The 23,747-nt window shown below is 41.3% G+C and overlaps 1 protein-coding gene across 2 annotated transcripts in view; it reads left to right on the forward strand.

Annotated features, from left to right (window-relative positions):
• The first annotated feature begins 1,204 nt into the window (after window positions 1-1,204).
• helz (helicase with zinc finger) overlaps window positions 1,205-23,747 on the forward strand; it is a 70,954-nt gene continuing 48,411 nt past the window's right edge. For both annotated transcript variants that reach the window (XM_080444960.1, XM_080444959.1), the window contains exons 1-12: window positions 1,205-1,328; window positions 12,623-12,877; window positions 13,477-13,513; window positions 14,551-14,675; window positions 15,877-15,933; window positions 16,230-16,278; window positions 17,445-17,520; window positions 19,300-19,492; window positions 20,457-20,564; window positions 20,734-20,875; window positions 21,049-21,204; window positions 22,197-22,467. In XM_080444960.1, the coding sequence (XP_080301086.1) occupies window positions 12,641-12,877; window positions 13,477-13,513; window positions 14,551-14,675; window positions 15,877-15,933; window positions 16,230-16,278; window positions 17,445-17,520; window positions 19,300-19,492; window positions 20,457-20,564; window positions 20,734-20,875; window positions 21,049-21,204; window positions 22,197-22,467 (1,451 nt within the window). In that variant the 5' untranslated portion in view covers window positions 1,205-1,328; window positions 12,623-12,640. The remainder of the gene's footprint in view (window positions 1,329-12,622; window positions 12,878-13,476; window positions 13,514-14,550; window positions 14,676-15,876; window positions 15,934-16,229; window positions 16,279-17,444; window positions 17,521-19,299; window positions 19,493-20,456; window positions 20,565-20,733; window positions 20,876-21,048; window positions 21,205-22,196; window positions 22,468-23,747) is intronic.

Genomic DNA, 23,747 nt, shown 5'->3' on the forward strand with positions numbered 1-23,747 from the left:
ACACCATTTCACACTAAAGTCTACTAACACTGTATTACACAAGGATTTTTCAATTACTTTTTTTTTTACACTTAAACACCATGGTCCGTGTCCCTGAATATAAATGTCTGCCTACTGTATATTTGGTTTAGCTACTTAAAAGTACCAACAGTATCTCAAATGACTGCTTTCGTGTTAATGGGCCATGACAGTGTCTGGCACGGTTGTAGCCATCTAGGGCATTAAATAATACAGCAGTGGCAGCTGACACTGTAAATCAAGATGTATTTGGTGAGCTTATGCAAGATGTTTACAATGACCTGTTGAGGCTGTCTAGATGGGACATGTAGATTTAAATAGATGGCAAAACTTAGCCATCTACATCTATTTAGAGAACACTGGTGGTTCACATACAAGTAATAGAGGTAGGGTTTACATTTCCAAGTAATATAATTACACCATGATGATGTGATCCGTCTCTTAAGATGTTTCCTTGGCTTCTCACTGTCAATCTTTCTACAAGGCTAAGATTGAAAATGTACAGTCAGGAGAACACCACAGTTAAATATAATATGCAGCATAAAAGTGTATTTCCTATGGATTGCATTGATTATTAGCCTGTGTGTGTGTGAGTGAGATGATGCATTATGTTGATATTTGTGTCATGTCACAAATATGTCAACCTCGTAACTAGTTTGTAGGTCAGGGGTCCTCAACGTTTTTCAGCCAAAGGACCGTCTAGCTGAGAGAGAGATGACTCAGGGACCCCCGCTACATATTGTATAAAATTGTGTTGCAGATTAAACTTTTTCATAGATTCCATATAGTTGCATTGTTGACAGCAGCTGTCATCAGTGTATGTTGCATTCATGTTTGTGTATTTTCAGACATTTAACCACTTAAACAGTCAATACTTAGTAAACTTGACCGTTTACTCTGTACTTAGACTGCTCTTTTTCCTCTCTACACCAAACATCTTTGCTGAAAATTGCAGATCTACAAGATCTTGTAGATCTGCTATATTTGGCAGATATCTTTGACAGAAGTCTTCCTCAGAATAAGGATGCTAGGGTTCAAGTGGATAATGTGAAGGGGAAAAAAAGAATTCCTGTCACACAAAGATTTGGCGGACCCCCTGTAGTAACTCTGAGGACCCCTGTTGAAGACCCCATGTGTAGGTTGTATTATTATGGCAGATGCCACACACACAACACAAGCGCGCGCCCGCACACAAAACAGCACAAATCCCCACAACCTCATGCTCAACCTTCAGAGAGGAGTAACATCCCACTATGCTTTGCGAGGAGGGCTGACAAGTGGATCCAAGATGGCGTAGAAAGTAAAGCTAGGTAAGTGTTAGACTTCCCATTTTCAGCCCCTTTCGCTTGTGCTTTTTCGACGCGAGGGTACCGATACGAATCCCGTCCGTGAAGTATGCTGGAAGAGGCGAACGTGTCGGGTTCAGGTCCCAACAACGGTCCAATGTCAGATCAGTTATATGTGCTTAAAAACCGCGACAAACCACAGGCCCCGAACGAGCCCCGTTTAGGTTGTGCTAACCCCAGCTAGCATTAGCTCCCGTTAGCCTGTTCCTGTTGTCAGTTTGGTGCCAAGTAAAGGCCCTATTTTTACCAGCAAGCTCGGTATTAGCTTTGAAAATGTTGTCAACACCTCCGATCCCGTTTGCAAATAGCCGATTAGTTCTCAAAAATCAGCAAATTGTCCCAATTTTTGACAGCACTAGCTGTGATCGCTCTGTCTTGCAGCTATTCAGCCCAAGTTTGCCAGCTAGGAGAGTTAGCTAAGAAGAAAAAAACCCACCACAACAACCGCTTAAGACATTTCCATCAGTTTGTTTATGTACATAATAGCACTGTTTCGATCGACACACTTCTGGGCCTGCCGTTGAGAAATGCCAGCAAGTTTTCCCAGCGATGTTCTTCACATTGCTGCAAAACTACTAGGCGAGCGGCCCAGATCTGTTGGGATTGTTTAAGTTGCTTTGGTGAAAGCTAGCTTTTTTACAACTCCTCAGCTACAGCTAGCCAAACCAACTGAAAGCCACGGCAGAAGTGAAACTCAGCCTCATGTCCTTGTCTAGTGTCTAACAGCAAAGAGCCATATGTCCCATTTAGGAGTGTTTGTTATTGTTGTAGTTCTGGCATTCTAAAGGCGTCGTGCATCTATTATTGTCGAGCCAATAATGTTGGTCTTTTGGTTATGTTATGGCGTGACCTATTTCGTGTGTTTTTGTTCTGACAGCTAAGCACAGTAGTGAGTGAGTGGTGTTTCTCATTCTGTTATAGATATAGAAAGATGTGTGATATGATATGTGTATATATATATAGATATAGATATATAGATATATGCATATATATATATGCATGTATATGTGTGTATATATCTGTGTGTATATATGTGTGTGTGTGTATATATATATATATATATATATATATATATATATATATATATATATATATAAATTATTTAAAAAAGTGTACTATCTTTTGAACATTGAAAGGCAAAGGATGTTTGGAAAGCTATAAATGAGATTTATCAGACCGATATGGCAATTGGGAATTTGGGATTATATATAATATATATATATTTTTTTTAAGTGAAGCTTTTTAATATTGTTTACATTACCAGATTTCCCAAGTATTGTAGCTCAAACTTCCAAGTTATCCAAATATTGTAGCTCAAACTTCCAGGTTATAAGTCGGCCTTAAAATGGTCTGTTTCTACAACTCACGTCACCATGATGAAGTAATCAAGGTGATGTAAGTCTCAGCAAGTTAATTTGCATACTATACTGAAATTAATGGCAACTAGTGGCTTCTTGGAATGTCAAGAAAACTGAAAATTGTCTGCAGTAAAGTATACACTATATGACTTCTAGGCTAGTGGTTCTCAACATGTGGGTCGGGGTCCCTACAGGATTTTTTTTTTGGGGGGGGGGGTCCCCAGATGACGGTCAATTTAACTTTTTAATACCTAAAAGAAATAAATTAAAAAAGACTGTCACTGCATCGAAAGTAAATCAACAAACTATACTATTATAACTGGTCAAACATTGGCCAAATTGTCAAATAATATAAGAAAGAGGCAAAACAAATAAATAGCCGATCTACAAGCTCACAACGCCTCGCAACACAATATTTATTGGAGTCAAACTAAATGTAATGCCTCAACTCCTACAATACCAAGTGTGTGTCGGGGGTTGGGGGCCAGTTAAAATATTATTATTTTGGAGGGTCCCCAATTCAAATATGATTTATTTTGGTGGCCTGAAAAGGTTGAGAACCACTGTTCTAGACAGTGAGTTCAACATGCATAATATGGTACTTTTAGTATATATTTAAGGGTTTTTGGCAAATATTACCTAAAACACTAGAATACCTTGTTTTAAGTCAATTTTGGACCCCTCTCCTTTATACAATTAATTGCAGCCTCTGGCAATTTAGAATTTGCAGTAGTTCATATTGACACTTTGATTGTTTTTCCATTAATTGTTAAGAAATTGTAATAGTTGTCACTCGTCTCATAGTTGTCATTCAGCCATCCCCATTGTAATACTTTTGTATGGGTTTCTGTAATTTACAGTTACACAAATCTGCACACTCTCACTTGTGTGTCTGCACTCATATGAATTAAATACCAGGATATTGGTCCAGGGAAGACATTAGTTATTACTAGGGCTGTCAATTGATTAATTGCATGATTGCCCAATGCCCAAGCATTGGTCAGTATCTCTTTCTTGATTTATTCTTTTTTTCCCTTGTGTATATAAGTTAAGATTATTATTATTATTATTGTTGTTATTAATGCAGCTACAATGTCTGAGGAACCAGAACAAAATATTTCTCATACGTATACAGGTACAGCTTGAACCTTGAATAGTTAATCCCAATTAATTGCACTTTGTTTTCGGTTCAAAAGATACTTTAAAGGGGCTATTTTTTTCCTCATATGTATACAGGTACAGCTTGAACCTTGAATAGTTAATCTCAATTAATTGCACTTTGTTTTCGGTTCTAAAGATACTTTAAAGGGGCAATTCTTTTTTTAAAGTGTTTAATAGCCTACTCCCATCAACATCCGATTGGACAAATATGCTTGCTTTATGCAAATACATGTTTATTTGTTATTGGAAATCAATTAACAACCAAAAACAATGACAGATATTGTCCAAATATCCTCAAAGGTACTGCATTTAGAATAAAAAATGCTCAAATTATAACATGGCAAACCCAAGCCCAACAGGCAACAAAGGTTAGACATATTATTGACCTGTTAGAGACGTCATGAAATGGCTTTATTGCTAATGTTTTTGCTAAGTTTAGCTCAGAAACAGGGGTGTGGTTTTCTTGGACCAATCACGGTGTCAGCCAACGGTCCCGTTCCCTCCGGGCTATGGGATCTCTGAACTCTACACACTGCACATAGCACAGGCAGAGAGAGAGGAGCAATTCTAGCAGCACTTTTATGCATGGCATTGCTTATTTCTCACCTCCAATGTTTTCAGAGACATATTTTAATGTACTCTTTAAGTTTACAACGATTAAAGGGGTAGTTCACCCCCAAAATAACTTTTTTTCTATGGATTACTCACCCCATGGAGCCTTGAATTCATGGATATTTTTTTGTTTTTGTCGCATTCCTTCCTTTATTATTTGATTATAATAAATTTAGCCCCATTGATTCCGGTAGGAGACACAAATGCATTTGTGTCTCCTACCGGAATCAATGGGGACAAATTTATTATAATCAAATTATTGGCTTAGGAATGTGACAAAAACAAAAAAATATCTATGAATTCAAGGCTCCAGGTGGTGAGGAATACATAGAAAAAAAGTTATTTTGGAGGTGAACTACCCCTTTAATGCATGTCTGGCTGTCATCTTGAGTTAGATAAATAACGTAGTAGCCCAAGAGTGTCTCCCTAATTAAAATCAGGTCTCGCAACACTAGAGTAGGTTATATATACGTAGAGATGCATTATGCACATACTGTTGGGAATGTTTTGAAATTACGTTCTTGATTAACGATTTTGCAGGACAGCAGTTTTAGTTTTTGCCTGCCCATTCCCGCCCGCAGCCATTTAAAAACTTCCCGCTACATTTGTATTGGGTCCTGCAGGACCCGCAGAATCCCAATCCCATTGCAGGGCTCTTAACATGTAGGCTACTCCAGGCTACATTCTCATTCTATTATCCATTCCATACTTGTTGTGTTCACATTGTGGAAGATAGTATTCCCCCCCCCCCCAAATGTACCCATGAGGGAGGCACTGCATTACAATGCTGAAAACGGCATGAGTGCTCAAAGTAACTTAGGGGAATAAGTTACCATGAGCACTTCAAGAAGTTAAAGGAGTGCTGCGCTGTGGGATTTTAATTTCAAAACTATGTATTTTCACAGAATAGCCGTAATCCTAATAATAAGTGACGTGGTGGGAGTGCCTGCTGCCTCAGCCAGTTAGAGAGTACAGTGTTAGACCATTTGCTCCCAGTCAGTGCAAGGTCTCGGGTTCAAATCTGACCCCTGTCTTGGCTTGCATGTCTCTCCTCTTACTCTTTGCCCTTAGTTTCCGCTCTATCTGGTTGAAGGGACGTATAGGGATGTATAATATGATTAATCACGATTACTGGCAAATCTTTTTTGTAGTCTAATAATATGCACTGTATCTGTATTGTGTCTTACTTGTGTCTGTATTATGCAGACACTTTGCATTTATGGCTCTACACTTAAAGGAGTATTTCACCCAAAAAATTACTTATGTTCTATAAGTTACACACCCCATGAAGCCTTGAATTCATGGAGATTCTTTTTAGTTTTTATCGCATTCCTAAGCCAATAATTTGATGACCGGCGGAGTCCCCGGTAAGAAACTCAATTGAGTCTCCATCCATTGAGTGATCAAATTATTGGCTTAGGAATGTGATAAAAACAAAAAGATCTCCATGAATTCAAGGCTTCATGGGATGTGTAATTGATAGAAAATAAGTATTTTTTTTTTAGCTGAACTACTCCTTAAGTCTGTCATGCAAACCCTCTGCATCCACACTGCCTCAGAATGTTGTCTGTGTATCATGGTCCTAAGAGACTAGAGCAGAGCTGACTCTGAGTGCCACAGTTGGGACTATACCAACACTGTAGCATCTGTCTGTTTGTCTCAAATACACATCTTGAGTTTTCATTATGGGTTAATCCATTAACACCAGGAATGCATCTGTGTCATTTTAAGATTTATTTGGCTATAAAAAAATAGCAGATATCCAAGCTCATAGCGCGGCACAGAGTGCCGTGCTATGAGCTTGTAGATCTGCTATTTTTTTAAGAGTGTGTGTGTGTGTGTGTGTGTGTGTGTGTGTGTGTAATATTATATAAATGAACATTTTTAACTCCTATCTGTGCTTCTGGGGGTCCCTGGCACAACATGTTTTGAGATGGGGGGGTCTGCGGCCAAATACATATCATTTTGGTCCTTGACATGGAAAAGTTGATATAGCATATATAGCACTGATATAGCAACATACTGTTAGGATTTAGAAAACATTTTTAGATATGTATTTGGCCTCGAACCCCATCTCAAATGTTGTTGTTCCAGGGATCCCCAGAAGCAAAGATTTGAGTTACAAATGTTGGCTTTAAAAAATGTATGTATTCAAAGATTTGCACACATTTTCATGATTTTTCGAAAATTGCAGATCCACAAGCTCATATCGGTGCCATGCTATGAGCTTGTATATCTGCTATTTTTGAATAGCCAAAGAAATCTAAAATGACACAGATGCACAGACTAATGGGTTAATAGTCTAGCATTATTGCACATTGTATGTTTTTTCCTGTCTTGGATATGTACAGTGGTGTTTTCAACAATAGGCAATGGCTAACTTTGCTAGCATGCTTCCAAGAAGGAAAGAAATGGGCTATGTGATGTATTGTGTGCATAGTGCTGCAGAGAGTGGATGCCATAATGTGTGATAATGTTGTGAATATGGACACATTTGTGACAGTTTGCACTCTGACTGTTTATAATGCAAATTCAAATGGATGATATAAAAAAAAACCTCATTTAGCCCTATTAAAAAGTCTGAGATGAGCTGTGATGTCAGTGGTATGCTTGCTAAGCAATGCAAGTTGAAAGTGGGATCAAACGTTGGGGCCTTTCACAATTATTACAACATTGCCTAATCGCAATTATTTGAGATGGTCGCAATTATTTAGCATAATCGTCATCGTTTCCATGTTAAAGTGTTCATACATTTTCAAATATTTTCCAGAAATAGTAGATCTACAAGTTTACAACGCAAAGTGACGCGTTGTAAGCTTGTAGATCAGCTATTTCAGCTATTTAATTTGGTTTTGAAAGTATGAAATTAAATGTCAGTAATTTCTTATATGTATATTTAAAGGCCAAGACTACTTTAGTAGAGGTTTGGGTTGTGTAATTACCTTGCCATGATGTAACTCCAAAGGTGGACAAGAAATCAAAAACGATTGCTCCATTGATTAGAAATTGATAATTCAAAATATACTCCTCATTGACTTGCATTGTACGGTAAAACAGCTCTCAAAGTCAAGCTGATTCAGACAATATAGAACATCACCAAACCAGTACTGTTTTTTTTCTTTTTTTTTCATGAAAAGTTTTATTAGGAAGAAAACCCGGACTGGATCTTCAATTAGTACAGCAGAAAGTTGACATTTTTATAAAACAAAAAACAAAGTACTGGGTTTGGTGATCATCTATATTGTCTAAATCAACTTTGTTTGTGTTCGTATATGTGCTAAAAGAGTTACTGTGAGATCTGTTTTACCATGCAATGTAAGTCAAACAAGAGGATATTTTGAATTATCAATTTTAATCAACGGAGCAACTATTTTTTCTTGTCCACCTTGAGTTAGATCATGGCAAGGTAACTACACAACCCAAACCTCTACTAAAGTGGTCAAGGACAAGGTTGAACTTTTGTGTACCACATGCCCACAGGCACACTGCCCCTCTGATGTAGTACTGTCTGATGTGAAGGGCACTGCACAATGGTTCATTTTATCTAGTACTGGATTATCGTATTGCTTTGGCTAGGGTGCAGCTTTCTAATTCGTTTGACAATATTTATGAAATATGATCATTGTCAGTAGCCTGGCTTCCACTGCTGAGCCAAGATGGTTGTGCCAGGGGTCAGCCAATATATGAAGCGGGTCAATTTCCTATACTTCTTTTACATTTGTATTTTGGGAAGAATTTGGTTCCCTCTTGCGAGTGACTTTGTGTTCTCTTACATTTTAATTGGCCTAAATAAAAAGTGCTCTGATTGCATATTGTTAGTCAGGGGGGATTTTGGTTGTGGGACATGTATTGAAGTTCAGTTCCAGTGGTTGTTTCGGTTGTTTTAACTATGAGATATATTGTTTATTCTGCTCAGTGTCAACAGCAAGGACTGAGTGTATATTTGTGTCTTTAGTTTACTATTTTGTTTTTAAACATGGTACAACAGCGATGAATGGATAGTGTGTCAACCACATACTCAAAACAAACATCCCTGGTTCGATTCTGTCTGTGTTGTGTGCCGTTTCCTCTTCTCTACCCCCAGCTTCCTGGCTACAGTATATACTCCTATACAAATAAAGCAAAAAACTAAACGGCCCAAAAAATATTATTTTAAGGAAAATAAATCTAGCACAGGGGCTGGAAAAACTAAACAAAATGTTGCACAGGGGCTGACTGAATGTCGTCATAGGCATACATGATGTTGAAAATATATTTTCAGTTGGCCTTGACTAGAGCAACTGTTAACATGCTTATCGGCAAAGGGCCCACTAGGCTCTCTACTTAAAGCACCCAATGCAACTTTTGACTCTTTCAAGAGGAGACTTGCTCCTCCTGCCTAAATGTTTACATAAGTAGTTCGATGTCCTCATGCCACCTCCCTCAAGCACGACACACACAGTGACACAGGCTAATTGCCATAACGCACTGTGAGTCATGACTAATACTGAAATGTAGACTAACCTTTGAAACACACACATTATACTGTAGCTGTAACAATATCACATGCACATGCACATTAAGCACTTATCAGAACAAGATTACAAGTGCTTTTTATAAAACGATGTAGAGAAATGTTAAGAAAAACAATCTATATATAAAGTGCAGTGAGAAATGAAACATTGAAAGAGTCAAACAGTACAATTTCAAACATTTTGTTTTGGAAAGGCCTTTTGAACAAAGAGCATTTGAGTGACTTAAAGGAAGACACCGATTTATCAAGCTTGAGCCCCTCAGTCATATCAAGTCATTCCAGAGTCGAGGCCTAGTATTGCTTGACTCAACACATTTTAGATGTCCTATGTATTGTATTTATGAGCTAAGCCCCTGATCTCTTATTATGATCATGATCTGGACATACCTAACAATAAATCCCCAACTTCGTGATGACATAGACTCGTCTCTTATGAATATAAATGAATCTTGATTTCATTCACCCGTTTGATTCCCATAGCTCACGTCCTCCAAACACACCTGATTTTAATTACAGTGCTACTCCATTTTGAATCTCAGTCAACATGACGTCCAGAGATGGTCTATTACTCCTCAGCAAAAAACTTAAAAAAAAAAAAACTTCAGCACACTAAAATATCTACTGTATATGAAAAATGTTTAGGTCAGAAATGAGCAACGTAGTAAAAAACATGCTTCACGCTGGCCGTCTCTCGCCCTCCCTTGGGCAGCCTGAGCCGCAGGCCACATCAACACTCCGCTGCTGTTATGCTATTGTTATGCAACTATTTTCTTCCAAGTCCCGGAAAGGACCCGCTGTGATTGGCTAGTCGTCACTTTGATTGGCAGGTGTGCCTTCTGAGACTTCTGCCGTGGCGAAATTGTGTCTTAAGTGGCAAAATTATGCCTAAACTTAATCTTAACCTCACAAAAAAACTACCTAAGGCAGCGGTATTCGAACCATGGAGGTTGAGCCTGAAAGTCTAATGATTAGAGAGGCACGCCATCGAGGCAGATGATGGAATGGGGCTGTATTTGAATGTGACCCTTCTCCCTTCGGGGACGGTGTCCTTCTTGTCTCGTTCTTGCATTCAGCCAATTGCAGCCAATTTTTGTTATAGTTATAGACGTTTCATGAATTTATTATAGTTTTTGAAAGCAATTTTACACATCACCCTGAATATGCGTAGGTGGGTGATGATAGCTTAGCCTGATGGATCGACCAACACTATTGTTGGTATTGCTAAGATATTGTAGCATTACCTTTTTTTTTTAATGATTTTGTATTTAAGCATAATCATCATGCAATTTGTATTGCAAATACACACTTTGTGAAAGGTGCATGTGTCTTGGAAATCAGCCTTTGAGTTTAAACCTGGTTATATACAGTCAATGGTGCAAAGTTAAACAGGTTTCTCCTGCATTAACTTTGTTTATTCTGTCAGTGTTTTTAAAGGAATAATGTAAAACTGTTGCATTGACTTATACAAAACATCTCCTTAACTGCTGATATTTATTTCAAGACCACAAAGTATTGGGGAAGCTAAATCAATAACTGCAACAATGAGTTGATTTATGATACACATAAAAATATGGTAAATTACTGAACACTAAATATACTATATCAACAGGCTCCATCTGCAGGCAGTCCATAATGAAGCCTTTAAAAGTCTCTCCAAAGTATGTTATGTTTATCAATTGATAATGCTGACTAAGCAATTGGATGATGCCAGACAATTGACTCCAGCCATTAGCTATGGGGCTTGATACAGTAAAAGTTAGTATGTCAAAAATGCCTGAGGCGTATCATCTGACTACCTATGACAGGCCAGCTCGATGCAAATGTATTTGACTGTACGCTCGCGAGCCGTGGCACAGGATGCGAGGTACGTTTGAACTGCGCACAGCTTCAGACTCTACCTTCCTCATCCTCCTGCCTTCCTGTTCGGCAACCACAAGACAGCTGCACACGAGATGAAATGCACATGAAAAGTTAAATATCTCACGTGAGATATTTTGACGTTTCACATTTGCACCCAGGAAGTTGGATACAAAATCGGCCGGTGACCTTAAAGGACCACTTCACCCATTTACAACCTATCTTCATGATATAATTGGTCCTCACTAATGCTAATTATAATATGGTACCATTTCTGTCTACTCGCTGTGTCTCAGAGGAAGGCTGTGGACAGTTTAGAAACCTCCCTGCCAGTGACATCATTGGTAGTCATTTCAAACAATGCTAACATTTCAGGAAGAGAGAACCTGCGGTTTCTATTGGCTTGGATTCCCCATCGGTGATGTCATTGGTAGGCGGGTTTCTGAACTATCCACACAGCCCACCAGTGAGACACAGAGTGAGTAGACAGAAATGATGAAAAGTGGGTGAAAGTCTGTTTATTGTGCCATCTCCATCATTTGTAGTCTTTAGGGAGGGGGGGGGGCAAAGGGAGGGAGAGAGGGCAAGCAAGGAGAAACCATAGGAAAGAAACCGGTCAAAAGAAAGATGGGCAAATGGGCAGAATAAAAAGTAGCATTTATGTTCATGCTGTTAGACAAAAGGTGCAAAAAGCAGCAGGTATGTACATGAGAGGAGATTATCTTTTCTTTTTACCCCCGTCGTTATGCCAATTAATTCCTCCCCACACACATTTCTGTCTGTTGACACTGCTGTTGTATGTATCCTACTGGCTCACCTGACAGTGAGGGGCCCCCATCGTGAGGATGCGGCGCCTTTGTCCTGCTACTCCCTCCCAACACTCCGTGCTGACACTCAGCCCCGTAGTACCTGCAGTGACACATATCGACCCTCCCTTGTCCGGCTTCCCTCTGCAGGACACGGGCCAATTGTGTTTCGTATAGATGCTCGACAAAGTCTGATGCGCCGCGGTGGATTCGAACCCCTAGGCTCTCTCTCGGGTAATCTGACAAAGCCCCTTACACGGATCGGCGGTGCGGCGTAGCCTAGGTGTGACGGCCGGAACCTATAGTTCTACATATTGATTCTAGTTCTACTGCGTTGATCCCTGCATACCAGCTCAAGGACCTGTACATATTCCATATTTAATATTTCTGTCCCTATGTGTGTAATCTATAAGCTAGTTCATGCCTGTCGGGCAGCTGTACAACCAACCGATATTTCAAATTGTGAAAGCCTAAGTCAACGAATGGCCCACCACCACCCCATGGACAGAAATAGAACATCACTCCCTCTGTCCTCTTTATCTTTCTCCCCCCCTCGTTCCCTGCCTCGGTTGGTGTGTGGGGGGGGGCTATCATTTAGCAATTATAGCAGAGATGTATGACAAGTATACAGTCTCTGGATTTGTAAACGCTCTCCAGCTGTAAGGACATAATGTGATTATATAACAGTGAGTTGACATGTGCTTCTCAACTCGCAAAAACAAGTGTCAACAAGTGGTGCTCTTCTGCTCCCAGCCCCTGTCCCCTACTGGCCCAGTACCGAACGTGGCATCCATTCATTTCTCTATTCTCATTCATGTCCTATTTTTTTATCCTGTTTCCCAACTCCCAACCCACATTCGCTTTGCACTTCTGGTTTCCTTTTTTACCTTCCTTGACGACCTCCTCTTTTCTCCTTCCCATATACTATCCCCACTCCTCTGTGCACAACAGGCATTCTGTCCCTGAGTCATGGCGGACAGGAGAGCGGAGAAGTCATGTGAAGAAGCTAGCGCATCGTTGATACGGAGGGAGTACGAGGCGGCAGTCAGCCACAGCACAGACGCCCTGCTTGTCCTCGGACCTCAGACCTCCACCCCTGGACCCCCTAGCAGTCCCCCCTCACTAGCTGCGGCAGCCCCCGGGGCCGCTGTTGCACCCCTCCGCAGCCGTGCCCTAGTCTACCGCATCGCTGCCCTCCTACAACTGGTGAGCACACACACACACACACACACACACACACTGAACCGCATGTAGGGGCGCATGGTGTTCATCTCTTTGTGTCAAACTCCTTAATTATTTGTCTCTTACTCTGTCTTCTCGAATCTATTCCTGATGTCCGTTTCCATTCTTCCAGGTGAGCATAGTTGGTAGAAAAGTATTTGACCCCCCCTGGATACAGGTGCAGATGTATAATGTAGTAGCTCTCACAGTCCCTTCCAAACAGAATAAGACGCCTTCCCGGTCCTCCATTAACGGACCATTACAGTGGTATAACGTTAGCCACATTCATTCGCCTTCCCGTTCCAAAATTGGTCTTGTAATTTTAAGGTTATGTTACACCCCCCCATACACACACACACAAACAAAAGAACAATTACACCCATTACTTAAGCCTTCATGGATTATGAAGACTACTTAGAGTCCTATAATTACATTGCAGAAAGTGCCACGAGGAGCAGAGCTATCCATTCTCAGAGTTTATCTGAGGCTTTGAACCTTGCAATGTGGAAAGAATTCCATTTTACTGATAACGGCTCACTTTGACTTTGTTGTTCTGTTCTTTTCTTTCCCTTTCGTACCAACAGAAAAACTATGATCAAGCAGATGAAGACTGCAAACATGGTGAGTGGACATTTCACATTCACACACACTGTACAGGGTTGACATTAAATTACATTTGCAAGTTTGCAACTTTTCCAAGGCCCACTGGCCCCATCATTGTGACCACTGGGGCAGGCATTGAACACTCCTAAGGGGCAGAGAGAGAGACAGGAACTTTGATTTGTCCCTGTGATTGGATTATCCGCTAGGTTGCTTCTGCTTTGATTTATTGAATACTTTATTAAACAGAAATGTAAACGGCACGAGGTACCGGTCGGACATCTAGGCTAAAAGGATAACACAAAAAAGTCCTGGGGACTGGTTTCGATTGTGGTCCTAGAGGTGCCATATACTTTTGTATAAATATGTTCCTTTTTTTAAATCTCAGACAACTTGCCTGATGAAGAATTACATGGTCAAAATGTTGTGCCATCCTATATTATAATTGGCTACTGGGCGGCCGGGCTGGCAAGTAGGCCAGCTAGCGGACCATGGCCACGTTACTCTTGACTCAGACATAAACAAACTGGTTTCTGTAATTATTTGTTGAAACCCCAAAGAGTAGGTCAGACTTCAAGCCAAAACAATGTTTTGGGTCAAAGTTCATGTTTCACTGAGGTTGAGGGTTAGATGTAACTGTTAGTGCACTGACTTGTGTTAACCTAATTCAATCCGGGAACGCATCTGTGTCATTTTAGATCTTGGCTATAATCATTATTTTATACTTTGGCTATTGAAAAATTAGCAGATATACAAGCTCATAGCACGGCACCGATTGCCGCGCTCCCGAATGCTGCGTTCCCGTATTGAATGGGTTTATTAGAGTAGGACTGGGCCACTGCTCTCCTACTAAATAAACGTCCGCCTCTGCAGTGCTGTCGCACACACTAAACTGATATAATCACTAATAGTCTCATTAAATAAATAATCATTAAATAAATAATGCATACTTTTAAACGGTATGGATACTTTTAAAACTGTTTTATTCATAAACTAACAAGCTATAACGTTGTGAACCTTTCCCCATTTGTCTGCCTTTGTCGTGTGTGTTACACCAGTCCTGTCAGAGGATTTGTCCAGAGGAGATGGGACCCTCCAGACCACCCTGCACTCCATGGTGCTGGACAGCAGCCTGTCGGAGGTCGGCAATATCCTCTCCAAGGCCCTGTATGGAGAGCCACTGGTAGGAGATCAGAACCATACTTTCTCTTTCACTATGCTTGTTCCCGCGCCATAATTTTCCTCCTGCCGTTTGTCAGAGTTGAGAAATCTGGCATTAACGACATCCAAAGTTCAGGGAAAAAAACAGCAGCATACATACACTGTGCTGAAATATGAATGTAATATCTGAGCAGTGTAATTTGTATTTTCCTTTTATTTAACCTTAATTTAAACAAGTGATCTCATTGAGACCTGAAGTCTCATTCTCAAGAAAGACCTGCTAATACTATAATAACAATTGAACCAGTAGAAATAGAACTACTGTAGGTCACCCAATCAGTTAAGTGTAATGTAATCCAGGCATTGTCCACTCTGCATGTGTGTGGCCTGCCCTCTGACCCTGTACTTCCTGTGACCTTCAACTGCTGTCCTCATACTGAGACTCCCTAAAATAGTTCCAAGCCGCTTTGCGTCCGCCATTCCCCTCCTCCTATTTCTCCTGTGTCCTCACTTCCTCGTCGACAGTGCTTGACTCTTTCCATGCCCCCCCTCCGCTGACCTCCTTTCCCTCATTTCCCTTTAATTGTTGACCATTTCTTTTTCATTTTGCCGTTGTTGAGGAAAAGCATTTAAAAAAAAGCATTACATCCCATGGCATTTTCTGCTATTTGAGGAAAACCGGTTGCCTTTTCACCTCTTTGAGCATCAGCTGAAGCATTATGGGTATTGTGAAATGCACGGTCAAGAGCCTTCCTTTGACCCATGTCAAACATTTTCAAGTGGAGCAAAATAGACACATTTGGGACACACACACCTGTGACATTCAACTCTACGAAATGCACTATTAAGGTAGAACTTTGGAATATATTGCCCAGCAACCACTTCTGATCCGGTATTGGTTGGAGAGTGTTTTTCATCTCAAGAACTGTGAAAGGCCATGATCAATACACACTTGTAATTTTCCAGCCAGTATCTCTAGAACAAGATTAGTGACACATTTCCTCCCAATCAATGTCATTTTTGACATGCCTGTGATATGGCAACTTGCATCTGCCTGTTAATCGATGCATTATTGATTACAAAGCTTAAACAGACTCTTTTCCCAGCAGATGAATGGATGTCATTTTCAGAAAATGGTACCAAACAAGATTGATATTTCCATGACCTTGATGCTCATTTGACTGCATTGTAATAATTGTTTCCCCCCTCTTCCTTTTGAACAGAATGGTATCGTCACAAAGGACTTGACCAGATTAAAAATGCTCCTCTCAGAAATAGAAGTAAGTGTCCATTTTTACACTCTCAGAATTAAATTAACATTCAGGATTTCCCTGTGTATTTAAGGCTCAGAGATGACAGCCATGAAGATGACTAATGGCCTAATTCCAGCACTTAATTATTTTGCAGTGCCCTCCCTTGCTTGTAGCCATTGTTGCATTATTACCCAGCGGTGTACAACAAGTCCCCTTATTCATCCGTCTGCAGGGATCTGACTCTAGTAGACTATAATGGGAATTCTCTAACTCTTTTTCTGTGTGTCTTTGTCTGTCACTGTCCTTCTCCTGTCCTGCCTCAGGCTGTAACTAGTGACATGGCGCCACAATACACAGAAGAGCAAGAGGAAGGTAAGAAAGTTGAGCACAGTTTTGAGGCCTTGACCCTACGTATATGGATATTCTTCTAAATTGTTATTTCCGCCCTGTTTAAAATAAAACTCAAACAATTTATCACGGAAGCGGGACCACGAGCACTAGTAGATCAATGATGTGTTAAATTTGGCACAGACTGTCAAAATGCCTAATTTCAAAGGTTCACAACCGTTTTTATGGCGTGGCTCTGCAAGCGGTTAGCCGTCTATGGTTCTGTGTGTGTGTGTGTGTGTGTGTGTGTGTGTGTGTGTGTATATGTGTCAGCCAAGTCTGAGATCCACATTGGAGCCATGCTGTTTCTCTGTGGATCCCAAGATCCACATATTATCCTAGTTTAATTTTACCACTCCGTCTTGACGAAAGTCATCTGTTGATACAGTACGATGTTCGGAAATAGATTTAAAAAAAGACTGTTACGCCTGCCCCCCTAATCCTGGGTTAAGGTTATTATGGCAGTGCTATGTGACAGTCCCGGAGCTATAGCGAAGGGGGAGGTAAAAGATGGGGTTAATCCAAAACTGTAGTTTCTGGTGGACTTTAAACCTCGGTCGGTGGACAAAGTAATATTGGGAGCCGCAGACGCCTTTGCACACTGGTGAAGTGGTGCAGTAGATGCAGCAATGCTGTGTTGACCTGTAAACTTGTAATTAGTCCTAACAATGCTAACCAAACATAAATGACCCGTTATATATATATCCACGGTTGTGGTTTCTGAGCACATGCTTATTACAAAAAGCAACAATGGGCATGTGCAAATTGAGCTGTGATGTCATTGTTTATCTTAATGCTCTGTTTTACATGGCTATGTTGTTCAACAGAAACAGATTTTTATTTTTAAATCTTCACTTTAAAATGCTGTTTACGTGTGGATAAGATGCCCAAACATAGAGGAAAATGTTAGTTTTGCTAAATATCCATGTTAGTGGGGACAGGGCCTCAGTTTGCTCAGCAGATCTTGGGCATGGTGAAAGACAAAGTGAAGCTATTTATGTTTTGGGACCCTTGGCTTGACCACGGCAGTGCCTAATGCCAGTGGCCATGGCAGTTCATTGTTTCATGTTTTGTTGTTTATTAATTCAAAAGCCGATTGAAGTGAGTCAAGGCTTTTGCACTCACATTTCCCCCGAACTCTGTCTTTGTAGAAATCCAAGATGGCTGGCAGTTCCGCCCCCCGCCCCGTGGAGTCACCAGCAGTGAGGAGTACACCCTCTGCAAAAGGTAGTGCTACAATTAAACTGTATGTTGCATAAACATGCAAAATTAGTGGCAGGGGCCTAATCTTTTTACATCCATATATCATGACAACATCCAACATCCAATCAACCCCAAATTAGATTTTCGACTCGGGCTCGTGACAATTCTAAAAATAGAAATCGAAAAATATTTTTTTACATTTGTTATGGCTTATTTAAAAACATTTAAACAACAACGTTAAATTTTTTCCAAAATAGTCTGTTCAAAATTAAAAAAATTATAAAATGTTTTCCAAATGGGAGAGGGAACAGTGTCTGTGTGTGCTGCGCTAGTGCATGTCCGCGGTCCGGAAATGGCAGCTTCACATAGGAGTGCGGTGTGGGGCGATTTTGTCAAGATTGACGATAAAACGGTGCAATGCAAATTGTGCAGCACAAGTATGTGTATCACTCCTCAACGTAAGTTCACATTAAAGCGAGACACCCAAAGCCTTCACAGAATGGCAGACCTCACAGTGAAACCTCGCCGCTGTGATGACCGGTGGGCAGAAATTATCACTGATTTGACAGCCAAGATGATAGCCGAAGATGCCTATTATTGTTATCGAGGGGTAAGGCCTCCGTGAGCTGATGGCATTTCTCGAACCTGCACGATCCTTGTTGCCAAACAATGACCCCACGACTAGAGATAACGGAATACAAGAACACTTGCCCAAAAACACGCTCGCCCCAGGGAAATCCTGCGACATGGGAACGGTCGCTACCATGCGAAGAAAAAAGGGGGTGAGCGTGTTTTGTAGCGAACTTTGCGGTTACCGAGAGGACGTATGCTGAGACAGTCGCCTCACTCCGTAAGATGTTATAAATGTTTATATCCAGGCCATATAGCTACATATTGTTGAACGTGTTGAGGTGTTACTATTATTATTTGGCATCGGGAAGGATGCTTCCTAATTTGTCAAACTTAGGCCTCGTTAGTTATAGGCTGCTGTAGCCTACGGCTTAAACAAGTGGTCTGTGTTAATAAAATAAAGTCTCTTTTTTATTATCATTAGGGCTTTGATGCAAATTCTAAACATGAAGGCTGCAGTTGTGGTGCTTAAATGAAAGCGCAGGTTTTTCAAGAGTTTGCGCTCTCCTCACAACTGCGCAGCAAGAAAAGAAATCGAGCGACACATCGATAAATGTCCCCGAAGTACAGAGTCGTTCACATCCCTAATTGAGATGGCCCACTCTCTAGGATAGAGCCGGAGGATGATGGGGGTCTAACATCAATTTCCTGGGAGGAAGTCACTGAGGTAGCCTGGGAAAGGGAACTCTGAAACTCTCTGCAGGAACTGATACCCCCGTGATAGTCTCGCGTAGCCAGACAACTATTCCACCATCTCCGAATGCTACATAGAGTCTCGAACTACACATCCCCAAAGCCGAGAACGGAAGCTATCATCTGTTCGTCATTTCCGTTCACCATAAAAATATTAAAAAAAAGATCTCCATTTTATTTTAGAATTTCCATTTCTGATAAGCAGCAAGCTATATATTCTTCGATTATTTGGATTTATATCAGGACAAATTTGCACGACTGTAAAGGCGAAACAGAACTGGGGTGGAGGCGTCACATCTGCTTTATCCTATGATCGTTTTCAGAGCTTCCATGCTCCAGACTGTTATTGCACCTTTCTAGTGGTCCTATAGTGTTGAACACTTCACACTTTCTATCTGATTGAGACACACTGCACACGTTTTTGGCAGCTTCTCTTGTTGTTGTGTGCCCTCATTGTAGCGTTGGCATTTTGTACCATAGGTACTTGGAGCAGGGCCTGTGTCGGTACGGGGCCCAGTGTACGTCAGCACACTCCCAGGAAGAGCTGATGGAGTGGCAGAAGCGCTACGCCTCACGCTTGATCCGACTCAAGCAGCAGCAGGAGAGCAAGCATGAGACCTACATGGAAAACCTGATTGAGAAGTGGATGAACTCCTTGTCCCCAGAGAAAGTGGTGAGTATAGCCTGAGTTATACGTAGTTATGTGTGGGTGTTGCGCAACATACATAGCTCATCTACAAGTTCCAGTGTTGTGTTTCAGCATGACAAATCTAGTGGAGATAATAGTACTGTTCTCAGTTGGCACTGATACTGGGTTTCTCACTAGGTTCACCCTGGTGTGTCAGCCAGAACACCACTTAAGTCCAGATTTAAAAACGTCTTGATTTTACACTCACTGCATTGAAAGACATCACATGGGATTTCAAGACATCCAGTAGTGACAGTGTCAAGTTACAGACTAACATTTGTAGATGAATTGCTGAGGTGGAGCGCCACACCTACAGTACCATCAGCTCCTAGTACTTGCCGCACGACTTGAAGCACCCAAGCCGTGCTACTCATACGCTGAGTTGGTAGCAACCGGGATCGAACCCATGACCTTGTGGTCATGGGTTCCAAAGGCGAGAGCTCTACCGAGGCACTTACTCTATAACGGATAATACATGTATGAACATGTTTCAAACTATATTTCTATCTGTTGAGTCAATTGAGTCAATTAAGGACCACAAAAAACGTGCATGAAACCGTTTATATATGGGCATTAAAATCGAAATTTCAATTGATATTTCCATTCACCAGAACAAAACGGAGATTAGATCTTAAATAAGAGGAAAGTTGACCAGCTGTATCCTAAGTTTGGCTGAACTAGGCTTCTTCCACACTTGACTTGTCAACAGTCCTCGGGTGAAATCGTCATGCAGTCTAAAACGAAACTGTGCTCAATCAGTTTCGCTATCGACAGCATTCAATTTGAATCTAATCTAGCATTATATCTATTATAAATGTATCTAGTATGTTAAGGTGGACCATGACTTGCGAGTGAAGTTGTATACAGTCTCTAAAGTAGTCTGCAAGGTATTCGTTGAGTGGATTTTTGATGATCGCATCTGGTGTGTGTGTGATGTCTCTTCTCGTAGTTGAGTGACTATTTGGACGGGGTGAATGTTGAAACCAGCTCCAGCCTCTCTGTGACGGTCGCCACCAAGAAGTCCTCGCATGCCTGGACCTTCTCCTTGTTCTGCCAGGTAATCGATCGATATACGTATACCTGCATTAGCATGAACACTACTTTCTCTGTCCAACTGGTTCCTTTGTCAATATTTTTTTACACCTGTAAACCAGTGAGGCGACAAAGTAGTTGTGAAGAAGTTGAATATAACGCAGAAACTCAAAGTGATTTTCCCCCTTGTGTAGCCTGCTAGAAAGCTGTACCGTATTGCCCTCCTCTACGATGCTCATCGACCACACTTCTCCATCAACGGTGTGTCAGCAGAGGAGCGACTGCAGACTGTACCCAAAGGTTGTCAAGAATGGACGCCCGGAGATGAGGCCACAGGTACCATAAGGCGCCATACCCTTACGTCATAGATGGCCGGTCTCAGATGTCTTACTCCTGCACCCCTATCCCCTTCGGCTCGGAAATACATTTGAATTGATTAACCATTGTATTTTAGTCTACATGATGTGGCGGCAGAATCTGAATGCATTTCCACCACATTGTCATTATAGTGCTGGCAGACAATGGCTTGGACCACTGTATCTACAAGGTGGCGGTGGGCTTCAGCACCGAGATCTTCGGTACCTTCAGACAGACAATTGTGTTTGACTTTGGCTCGGAGCCCGTGCTGATGCAACGCATCATGGTGGATGCCGCCTCCATTGAAGGTATGTCGGAAACCACGTATAGGTACCTAGAAAGTCATGTTTTGTGTCAACCATTGCAGGAATTAGGGAATCCTGACTAAACAATTCATACTGTGAACAATAGGGGTGTGCCGATACACTAATTTCATGAAACGATACGATACGATATTTGGCTCACAACTTCGATACGATACGCACTTTTTTATTATGAAAATATATGGGGGAGAAAAAAAGTAAATGCAAACAAATAATAGTGTGACACCTGACCCAAAAAAAAAAAACATGTTGTCACCCTTTTCACCTCGGGGCTGTTTGCATGCCTGATTATTATTATTGTAAAAAAAATTATAATAAAAACGATACATATCGTCACGAAAACGTATCGCGATATATCGCGGGACGATATATCGGCACACCCCTAGTGAACAATCACTTTTCTTGCAATTCTCATTTTCTATGTCAGAATCACTATAAAGTCAAAAACTGTGGTGGATTCTTCCATGAGCAAGGCCAAGATGAGCAAGGATGACCGACCAGTCTGCATGTTCACTATTTATTCAGCATGAAGTACACTTAACAGCATTCTATGTCTAATCTTGCACGCAGCGGAAGAAGGCAGACTCATATCTATTCTTACCTGCCAAAAGTGTTTCAATATGAGCATCTTGCCTCATCATCAAAATTCATGTTGCAGTATGTCCTCTCATCTCTATTTGAATCACAGATATCATATGTGTCATCATGTTTCATCATTCTTAATATAGCATTTCAAGCCAGACAGTTATGAAGCAATCTCCTATTCTGTGTCCATCTGTCTAATAAACATGAGTATTTACTCAAATACATACACAGTGTATAATATGAATCTTGCATATCACCGTATGCATTAAACCTTGCATTATTTTATGTAGTAGTGACGGGTGAAAATGGGCTTCCATAGTATTAAGAAAGCATGGTGAGGCATTCCTGGGGACGTCTCATCCCCATCTCCTGTCCGTCTTCTGTTCCCACAGACCTGGACCAACTAATGGCAGCCAGGCAGCAGCTCCTGATGACGGCGAAGCGCTGGGACTCGTCGTGTAAGACCATTGTGGAGTTCACTCCCAACGAGACCATGGCGGATCTGGAGCGCAGCCTTCTATCCCGCTACCAGATCCCCCTGTCGGCAGACCAGCTCTTCACCCAGTCGGTCCTGGATAAGACCCTGACCAAAGACAATTACCAGGCCCGCCTCCACGACTTGCTGTACATCGAGGAAATTGCACAGTACAAGGAAGTCAGCAAGTGAGTGTGTGTGCCACTGGAGCTTGCGATCGTTTGTCACGGTCATAGTGTTTTTGTTGTCGTCTTTCCCTTTCCTCCGGAACGGGGGGACACTGCCTGCCTGACTGACTGACTGACTCCACCTTGTTGAAACATGCATTCTCAGCAATCACACCCGCATGCAAACATTTCCTCACACTGCTTTCCTGACAAACTCAATATGGACACGCATGCATCTCCATTATCCCACAGCCAGTGATGTGCACTGTGCAGGCAATTTGTTGTTTTGTGGTAGGGTTCATTTAAATGAAAGGGTCCAAAAAGTAACTGGACAGAAAGTTGCCAAGCTTTTATAACAGACAAAGCAGAGACAGGGCTCTGGAATGTGTCAGAACCAGAATAAATTCAGAAGTCAATTAGAGCAAGAAAGTCCTTTGCTAGTTCATAGTAAACATTAACATCGAAGTGTCAAATGATTCAACTTCCAGTTCACTGCTCCTGCCACCAGAACGAAACAGAGATTAGATCTCAAATAAGAGGAAAGTTGACCAGCTGTGTCCAGGGTGGCTGAACTAGGTTTCTTCCACACTTGACAAGTCAACGGTCCTCGGGTGAAATCGTCATGCAGTCTAAAACCCCTTAGCTATGTTTTAAGGACTGCCCTCACCTATAGTCAGAACTGCAAATGCAGCCCAGTATATTTGCCCTTTGTTTATGATGCCTGTATGACGTGGTGGTTAACTGCAAAACCAGCTGTGGACTGTGAACTAGCCAAAGCTGCAGAAGTCGGTGGATTCACCTGAACTACTTAAGTGAACTTCTGCTGCTCTTAGTGTGTGTATATCACGTTGACAGCTGCTATAGTCTGGTAGCTACTACTGTATGTCTACTACTGGCTACCTCTCTCAACAACTTGGCTGTAACACTCCTTTTATTTTCTGGCCCTGTCATTAACTTCCTCTTCTCCTTTCTGTCTTCTCTCTCTGGAAGAGGAACTGAAGATTCTGCTATTTGGACAGTGACCTTTTTTTTAAAAATATTTTTTTGGAAGTGTTCTGGCTTTATTAATAGTCCAAAGTGAATATTGACAGGAAACGGGGAGAAAGAGTTGGAGAAGTGACGTGCAGCAAAGGCCTGTCGGGACTCACTGTCAGGCATCAGAGCCTTTGGACAGTTTCTTGATGACAATAGTTTTGAATGGTTTATATAAAAAAAAGATGTCGTGAACCTATATATCCAGTCAGGCTTCACTTATCTACTGGCAAGAAGAAATGATACCAGTTAAGCTAGTTAGTACAAGG

The sequence above is a fragment of the Gymnoscopelus braueri genome (assembly GCF_963280865.1).
Source record: "Gymnoscopelus braueri genome assembly, chromosome: 2".
Lineage (NCBI taxonomy): Eukaryota > Metazoa > Chordata > Actinopteri > Myctophiformes > Myctophidae > Gymnoscopelus > Gymnoscopelus braueri.